Source organism: Arachis stenosperma, chromosome 10 (assembly GCF_014773155.1).
Source record: "Arachis stenosperma cultivar V10309 chromosome 10, arast.V10309.gnm1.PFL2, whole genome shotgun sequence".
NCBI classification, from domain to species: Eukaryota; Viridiplantae; Streptophyta; class Magnoliopsida; order Fabales; family Fabaceae; genus Arachis; species Arachis stenosperma.
Genome location: NC_080386.1, coordinates 83,389,730 through 83,398,714, shown reverse-complemented (window position 1 = coordinate 83,398,714; position 8,985 = coordinate 83,389,730). Strand labels below are relative to the sequence as shown.

General features: G+C 38.8%; 1 protein-coding gene and 1 non-coding gene across 2 annotated transcripts; both read right to left on the bottom strand.

The window, feature by feature from the left end:
* Window positions 1-1,602: 1,602 nt before the first annotated feature.
* Window positions 1,603-2,139, bottom strand: LOC130957287 (uncharacterized). Its single transcript, XM_057884154.1, has 2 exons — window positions 1,904-2,139; window positions 1,603-1,816 (listed from the first exon to the last, which is right to left on the bottom strand). Exons 1-2 carry the CDS (start codon window positions 2,137-2,139, stop codon window positions 1,603-1,605), a joined length of 450 nt encoding a protein of 149 aa, XP_057740137.1.
* A 6,316-nt stretch (window positions 2,140-8,455) lies between these two features.
* Window positions 8,456-8,563, bottom strand: LOC130959399 (small nucleolar RNA R71). Its single transcript, XR_009078480.1, has one exon. It is a non-coding gene; the product is annotated as a small nucleolar RNA R71 (small nucleolar RNA).
* Window positions 8,564-8,985: the final 422 nt, after the last annotated feature.

The following is an 8,985-nucleotide window of genomic DNA, read 5'->3' as shown; positions in this document are numbered from 1 at the left end:
TGTGCACAGGATCAAAATTCCGCGGGATGTGAATGCACACAAACCAGAAATCACAAATTCTGCAGAATTTGCAGAATTCAAATTTTTGGCCCAAACTTCCAACGATCATATCTCCTTTCACAAAATTTAGAATTCTGCCAAAGTTTAAAGCTTATAAAATTATCTTTCATCTGATATAAAAATCATCAAATTCCGAAAATAATAGCTCGAGATATGATCCGTTGAAGTTCATCAAAATCTCATTGTTACCAAAACTCACAAACTCCTAATTTTTAAAACATGCACTTCCAAATTCTTTCAAAAACCAACCAAACTCGGTCATTCAATATCAAATACTTCTAGCCATTCATTTAGTCATCAACCCACTAATTCTTCCTCATTTAACCAAATCTCAATTCAATAATTCCATACATAATCTACATTCCATACCTCAATTTCCAATCAACATTCAAGTTTATCAACCACCATATATCTACACATGTCAATATCACACTCCAAACCATGCTCACCAACAATAGCCTCAACATTATCATCCATTAAACATATCAATCCACATCACATACAACTTTACATGTTTTACCAACGATAATCACCACTCACAATCATTCAACCACTATGTTAACATATATTCATCTCAATCCAATTTATTCAACAATCACATCATTATTTCAAGATCCTATCCTAGGGTCACTAGCCTACGTTTTTATAACTACATTACACTTTAGATACAGAAAACTGAAACCATACCTTGACTGATTCCCGTTCCACCCGGAACACTTCAAATTTTCACTTTTTCCTCAACTTCCAATGTCCCATGGCTCCCAAAATCAGATTTCCAACCATAAAAGCTCCTTTCCAAGCTTTCCAAGATATCAATCAAGTCCCAAAACACATATATACAATGCCTAAGAACCAATATCACACCCAAACAGAATTACTCAATATCCAAATGTTTTAATTTAGAATTTTCACTAGAGTTTGAGATCTCATACCTTACCCAAAGTTCAAGGAAGCAGGAACAAGCCTTCCTTCATGTTACTTAGATCCTATAACACAAAGGAGCTCACAAATTCAACATTCTTGTCCAAAATTTTTGAAACTAAGGGCTGGGAATTCAAATAATAAAATTTGGCTTAACTCAAGAATAATTGTGTGGATTTTGTAGAGCTCGACGTTATGGTCGTGTGATCACAAACGGTGCGTCTATCGAAGCTCCGGATCAAAAGTTATGATCAATGGAAGATTGATGTGAATAGGAGCAAGGGTTTCATGTTTCGCCCCTTCCCCTTGTGTGTTCAACGTGTGTGTTTGTTTTGAAGAGAGAAAGAGTTGAGCTCTCTTTAATGAATGAGGGCTTAGCTGGGCACTTGGGCCCAATATGGGTTCGGTTGGCCCGTTTTGGCCCGTTCAGCCCAATCTTGGGCCGTTTTCTTTAAAATTGGTGTCAAAATTCTTGTTTTAAATTTCTCTATCACATTAAACCATAAAAACCACATTTCTCATTTTCTAGAATATATTTTAATTTATGGGTTAATTAGTCATTAATTAACTAGGTTTTACATTCTACCCACCTAATTGGGAATTTTGCCCACAAATTCAATTTCAGTTACGTGAGAATAAGTGTGGGTAGTCTGCTTGCATCTCTGACTCAAGTTCCCAAGTGTGCTCCTCAACACCAGCTCGACTCCATGCCACTTTCACTAATGAAACCTCTTTTCCATGCAACTTCTTAATACTCGTGTCATCAATCCTGACCAAAGTCACCGGCAGAGTCAAATCTTCCTTTAACTGGACCGATTCCGGTTGTAACACATGGCTAGCATCAGGAGTATACTTACGAAGCTACGATACATTAAATACGTCGTGCAGGTTCGAAAGGTGAGGTGGTAGAGCTATCCAATACGCCACCGGTCCAACCCTCCCAAGAATCTGGAACGGACCGATGTATCGGGGATTCAGTTTCTTTGTCTTAATCACTCTTCTTACTCCTGTTGTCAGAATAACCTTAAGGAAAGCATGGTCTCCTTCCTCAAACTCTAGGGGCTTCCGCCTCTGATCGGTGTAACTCTTCTGATAGCTCTGAGCAATAAGCATCCTATCTCTGATTTTCTTGATTTGTTCAGTGGTTTCAGCTATCATTTCAGGCCCCAACAGACTTTTCTCCCCAGCTTCATACCATCATAGTGGAGATTGGCATTTCCTCCCATATAGAGCCTTATACGGAGCCATTCTGATGCTCGCATGGTAGCTATTATTGTACGCAAACTCCACTAGCGACATATACTGATCCTAGCTCGGTGGCTGATCCAAACAGGTTCTAAAAGCTCTCTAAAATGCACCCCAAAATCTCGAAGTGAAACAGCGGTCTCTGTCAGAAATTATGGTAGTAAGCACACCATGAAGTCTCACAATCTCAAGAGTATAGTTCATCCGAATGGGTAGAAAGTGAGCCGACTTCATCAGCCGGTCCACAATTACCCAGACAGCATCAAAACTGGTTCTAGCCCTCGGCAATCCCGACACAAAATCCATCACAATGCTCTCCCACTTCCATTGTGGAACCTCCAAAGGTTGCAACGTCCCGGAGGGTCTCTGATGTTCAATCTTCACCTTTTGACAAGTTAAGCACTTTGAGACATATTCTGCCACATCATTCTTCATACTAGGCCACCAGAACATAGCTTTTAGATCATTGTACATCTTAGTGCTCCCAGGTTGAATAGAAAATCTGATTTTGTGTGCTTCCTTCAAGATATCTTATCGTAAAGTCCCAACATCCAGCACAATGATCCTACCCTTGAATCTCCATAGTCCATCTTGATCCCATGACACTCTCCACTGCTTCCCTTGCTCAATAGCTGGCAACACATTCAGTAACACGTCGTCGTTTTGATTAAAATACACCCAAGCATTTTATCAAATACTTGGAAGGCACAAAATAAAAGCATAGAGAATTAATAAGAGATAAAAAAATCTAAACAACCAATTGCAAATATAAATTACTAACAATTAAAGAGAGTAACAATAAACATAGAAAACATAAATTTCATTAAAAGAAACCAAAAGTAGCAAGAGAAAATAAACGTAAAAATGGTGAAGAAGGGAAATTAACAAGAGAAGAAGATGAACTAAAGTGCTTAAACAAGTAAAAGTAAGAGAAAACTAATTCAAAGGAAAATTGAACCTGAATTTGAGAAGAACTAAAACTAAAACTAAAAGAAACCCTAAAACTTAAAGAGAAGAGAGAGCCTTTCTCTCTAGAAAACTACATCAAAACCTAATGTGTATGAATAATGAAAGTGAATGATTGATTCCCCACTCTGCAGCCTCTAATATGTGTTTTTGGGCTAGAAACTGGGCCAAAACCAGCCCAGAAATCGCCCCCAACATTATTGCGGGTTAATTTGGTCAATGGTAACGCTATTTGCGAAAAATCTTTAATGAACCTCTGATAATAGCCAGCTAAGCCAAGAAAACTTCTTATCTCAGTAACTGAGGTCGGTCACCCCCATTCCATCACTGCTTCCATCTTAGAAGGATCTACTGGTATCCCCTGTTTACTCACCACATAGCCAAGAAACTTCACCTCATCTTTCCAGAATTCACATTTAGATAACTTGGTGTACAATTTCCTCTCCTTCAGAATTTGTAACACGGTTTGCAAGTGCTCGGCATGCTCTTCTTCGGTTTTAGAATAAATTAGTATGTCATCAATGAAGACAACAACAAACTTATCCAAGAATGGGCGGAAGATTCTGTTCATATAGTTCATAAACACTGCAGGAGCGTTTGTCAACCCAAAAGACATCACTATGTACTCGTAATGACCATAATGAGTCCTGAAAGCGGTCTTAGGGATGTCCTCATCTCTCACCCTTATCTGGTGATAACCGGATCGCAAATCAATCTTGGGAAAAACTCCGGCTCCTTATAATTGATCCATGAGATCATCCATCCTTGGCAGTGGGTACTTATTCTTTATAGTGACCTTATTCAGTTACCTGTAATCCACACAAAGCCGCATACTCCCGTCTTTCATCTTCACCAATAACACCGGCACTCCCCACGAAGAAACACTAGGGCGGATAAAGCACTTGCTCATTAAGTCTTCCAATTGGGTCTTGAGCTCAGCCATTTCCAAAGGCAACATTCTGTAAGGGGCAATCAAAATTGGCCCTGTTCCCAACACCAAATCAATTGAAAATTCAACCTCTCGGCTAGGAGGGAATTCCTCAATATCATCAGAAAATACTTTAAGAAACTCACAAACAACTGGGATTTGCTTTAAATTTTGTTCCTGACCTGATACACTCAGCATAACACCTTGACATTCCTGCCCCGAACAATTTAAAACCACATAGTTCAAGTAACAACCATTCACCACAACTGGTCCTTCTGACCCTTCTAGCATGAAATGCAATGATTTCTCAAAACAGTTCAACAAGACATGATTCTTAGACAACCAGTCCAACCCTAAAATGAGATCAAGACCAGTCATCGGCAAATAAATCAAATCATGTACAAAATCACGCTGCTTGACCCTATACAAAACTTGCAGACATCCTTGTCTAGTTACCATGGCTTCATGGGTGGTATTATACACCTTCAGGTCATAACTGATGAGCGGATAATTTGTACGCTTTTTGGCATTGTTTTTAGTATGTTTTTAGTAGTTTTAGTTTAGTTCTTAGTATATTTTTATTAGTTTTTAGTTAAAATTCACTTTTCTGGACTTTACTATGAGTTTGTGTGTTTTTCTGTGATTTCAGGTATTTTCTGGCTGAAATTGAGGGACCTGAGCAAAAATCTGATTCAGAGACTGAAAAGGACTGCAGATGCTGTTGGATTCTGACCTCCCTGCACTCGAAGTGGATTTTCTGGAGCTACAGAAGCCCAATTGGCGCGCTCTCAACGGCGTTGGAAAGTAGACATCCTGGGCTTTCCAGCAATATATGATAGTCCATACTTTGCCCAAGATTTGATGGCCCAAACCGGCGCTCAAAGTCACCTCAAGAAATTCCAGCGTTAAACGCCGGAACTGGCACCTAATTGGGAGTTAAACGCCCAAACTGGCATAAAAGCTGGCGTTTAACTCCAAGAGAAGTCTCTACACGAAAATGCTTCATTGCTCAGCCCAAGCACACACCAAGTGGGCCCGGAAGTGGATTTTTATGTCATTTACTCATCTTTGTACACCTTAGGCTACTAGTTTTCTATAAGTAGGACCTTTTACTATTGTAATAGAGATAGAGAGTCTTTTGATCATGTTTTGATGATTGAACTCACTTTGGGAGGCTGGCCATTCGGCCATGCCTAGACCTTGTTCTTATGTATTTTCAACGGTGGAGTTTCTACACACCATAGATTAAGGTGTGGAGCTCTGCTGTACCTCGAGTATTAATGCAATTACTATTGTTCTTCTATTCAACTCCGCTTGTTCTTTGTCCAAGATATCACTTGTTCTTCAACTTGATGAAGGTGATGATTGACACTCATCATCATTCTCACTCATGAACAAGGTGACTGACAACCATTCTTGTTCTACAAGCATACGAGGCTTAGTGAATATCTCTTGGATTCTTTAACCGGAATCTTCGTGGTATAGGCAAGAACTGATGGCGGCATTCAAGAGAATCCGGAAGGTCTAACCTTGTCTGTGGTATTCTGAGTAGGATTAAATGAATGAATGACTGTGACGTGCTTCAAACTTGTAACCTGCTGGGCGTTAGTGACAGACGCAAAAGAGGGATTCTATTCTAGTAGGGGAGGGAACCAACCGGTGACTGGCCGCACTGTGACAGAGTGCGTGAGCATTAGCTTTCACTGCGAGGATGGGAGGTAGCCATTGACAACGGTGAAACCCTACACGAGCTTGCCATGGAAAGGAGTAAGAAGGATTGGATGAAGACAGTAAGAAAGCAGAGAGACGGAAGGGAAGGCATCTTCATACGCTTATCTGAAGCTCTCACCAATGATATACATAAGTATCTCTATCTTTATCTTTATCTTTTATGTTATTTTCGTTCATCACTATACCCATTTGAGTCTGCCTGACTGAGATTTACAAGGTGACCATAGCTTGCTTCATACCACCAATCTCCGTGGGATCGACCCTTACTCGCGTAAGGTTTATTACTTGGACGACCCAGTGCACTTGCTGGTTAGTTGTGCGAAGTTGTGTTTATGCCATGGTATTGAGCACCAAGTCTTTGGAGCCATTACTAGGGATTGTTTATGTTTTGAAAAGTATTGATCACAATTTCGTGCACCAAGTTTTTGGCGCCGTTGCCGGGGATTGTTCTTGTGTATGGACAACTGACGGTTCATCTTGTTGCTTAGATTAGGCATTTATTTTTTTCGAAATTCTTGAAGATGAATTCTAGAGTTTCATGATGATTTGCTGAAATCTGGCTGGCTGTAAAGCCATGTCTAATTTCATTGGACCGAGGTTTCAACTTATCATCACAAGAGCTTGTTGATCTTGCTTTTGGAGCAGTGATCTGCTAAGGCTTGGCTGGCCTTTGGCCATGTCTAGTGTTTTGGACCGAAGCTTTCTTTGAAAGCTTGGCTGGCTGTGAAGCCATGTCTAATTCCTGGACCGGAGTCTTAGACTAGCATTGCGCTGATTCCTGGAAATCTCATTAAGAATTTTGATGTTTTCACTTAATTTTCGAAAAACACAAAAAAAATTTAAAAAAATCATAAAAACCAAAAATATTTCTTGCTTGAGTCTAGTGTCTCATCTTAAGTTTGGTGTCAATTGCATGCATTCATTCATGTGTCTTAAAGATCTTCAAGTAATTCTTGATGATTTCTTACTCTGATCTTTGAATTCTCTTGACTTGAGTGTTTATGTGTCTCATATGCATTCTTATTAGTGTCAGTAGTATACAAACTGCTAAGTTTGGTATCTTGCATGCATTGTTATTTGATTCTTGTTGCATTTTGATTATTAAAAATCCAAAAATATTTTTTATTTGTGTCTTTGCAAGTCAATAATACAGAGAATTGAAGATTCAGAACATACTGCAGAGGAATTATACAGAAAAAGCTGGGCATTCGAAAATGCCTAGTGAAGAAGGCAGACTGGCGTTTAAACGCCAGCTAGGGTACCTGGTTGGGCGTTTAATGCCCAAAAAGGGTGCATTTTGGGCGTTAAACGCCAGAATGGATACCATTCTGGGCGTTTAACGCCAGGATGGTGCTAGGGGGAAGATTTTGTTTTTCAAATCAAATTTTTTTCATGTTTTCAAAGTTTTTCAAAATCAAATCTTTTTCAAATCATATCTTTTCAATCAAATGTTTTCAAAAATCAATTTCTTTCCTTTCTCAAAGATACTTACTAACAATTAATGATTTGATTGAACATTTTTTGCCTCTTCTGTTGAGGAAGGTTTTATGTTTGAATCATATCTTTTCTTGTTAGGCAAGTCATTAATTTTTTAAAAAAAATCAAATCTTTTTAAAATGTTTTTCAAATCATATCTTTTTTAAACTGTTTTCAAATCATATCTTTTCAATCACATCTTTTTAAAACCAATCATATCTTCTTAACTACATCTTTTTCAAAATAAGTTTTCAATCATATCTTTTTGATTTCTAATTTCAAATCTTTTTCAAAAATCACTTGATTTTTTTTCAACTTTTATTTTCGAAAATCAATTAATGTTTTTCAAAAATGTTTTCAAAATATTTTAATTAATTTTCAAAAAAAAAATTACTTCCCTCCTTCTCACATCCTTCTATTTATGGAGTACCACTCCTTCTCAATGCACAATTCGAACCCTATCTAAGTAAAGTTCGAATTTTTCTTCTCCTTCTTCTTTCTATTTCTCTTTTCCTCTGACACCTCAAGGAATCTCTATACTGTGACATAGAGGATTCCACATTTTCTTGTTCTCTTCTCTTTCATATGAGCAGGAGCAGAGACAAAGGCATTCTTGTTGAAGCTGACCCTGAACCCGAAAGGACCTTGAAGAGAAAGCTAAGAGAAGCCAAAGCACAACTCTCTTTAGAGAACCTGACCGAATTCTTCAAAGAAGAAGAAGACATGGCAGCCGAAAACAACAATAATGCAAACAATGCAAGGAAGGTGCTGGGTGACTTTACTGCACCTACTCCTGATTTTTATGGGAGAAGCATCTCTATCCCTGCCATTGGAGCAAACAACTTTGAGCTTAAGCCTCAATTAGTTTCTCTAATGCAACAGAATTGCAAGTTCCATGGACTTCCAATGGAAGATCCTCATCAGTTTTTAGCTGAGTTCTTGCAAATCTGTGACACAGTCAAGACTAATGGGGTTGACCCTGAGGTCTATAGACTGATGCTATTCCCTTTTGCTGTAAGAGACAGAGCTAGGATATGGTTGGACTCTCAACCTAAAGAAAGCCTGGACTCTTGGGAAAAGCTAGTCAATGCCTTCTTGGCAAAGTTCTTTCCACCACAAAGATGGAGTAAGCTTAGAGTGGAAGTCCAAACCTTCAGACAGAAGGATGGAGAATCCCTCTATGAAGCTTGGGAAAGATACAAATAATTAATCAGAAAATGTCCTTCTGACATGCTTTCTGAATGGAGCATCATAGGTATTTTCTATAATGGTCTCTCTGAACTGTCCAAGATGTCTTTGGATAGCTCTGCTGGAGGATCTCTTCATCTGAAGAAGACGCCTACAGAGGCTCAAGAGCTAATTGAGATGGTTGCAAATAACCAATTCATGTACACTTCTGAAAGGAATCCTGTGAACAATGGGACTAGTCAGAAGAAAGGAGTTCTTGAGATTGACACTTTGAATGCCATTTTGGCTCAGAACAAGATATTGACTCAACAAGTCAATTTGATTTCTCAAAGTCTGTCTGGAATGCAAAATGCACCAAGCAGTACTAAGGAGGCTTCATCTGAGGAAGAAGCTTATGATCCTGAGAACCCTTCAATGGAAGAGGTGAATTACCTAGGAGAACCCTATGGTAACACCTATAATTCTTCATG

What these genes read in the sequence shown, in the direction of transcription:
- LOC130957287 (XM_057884154.1), bottom strand. Translation starts at nt 2,139, where the DNA reads ATGATAGCTGAAACCACTGAACAAATCAAGAAAATCAGAGATAGGATG. An exon ending in GGGAGGGTTGGACCGGTGGC is followed by an intron (nt 1,817 to 1,903) that starts GTATTGGATAGC and finishes TCCTGATGCTAG; the next exon opens with CCATGTGTTACAACCGGAAT.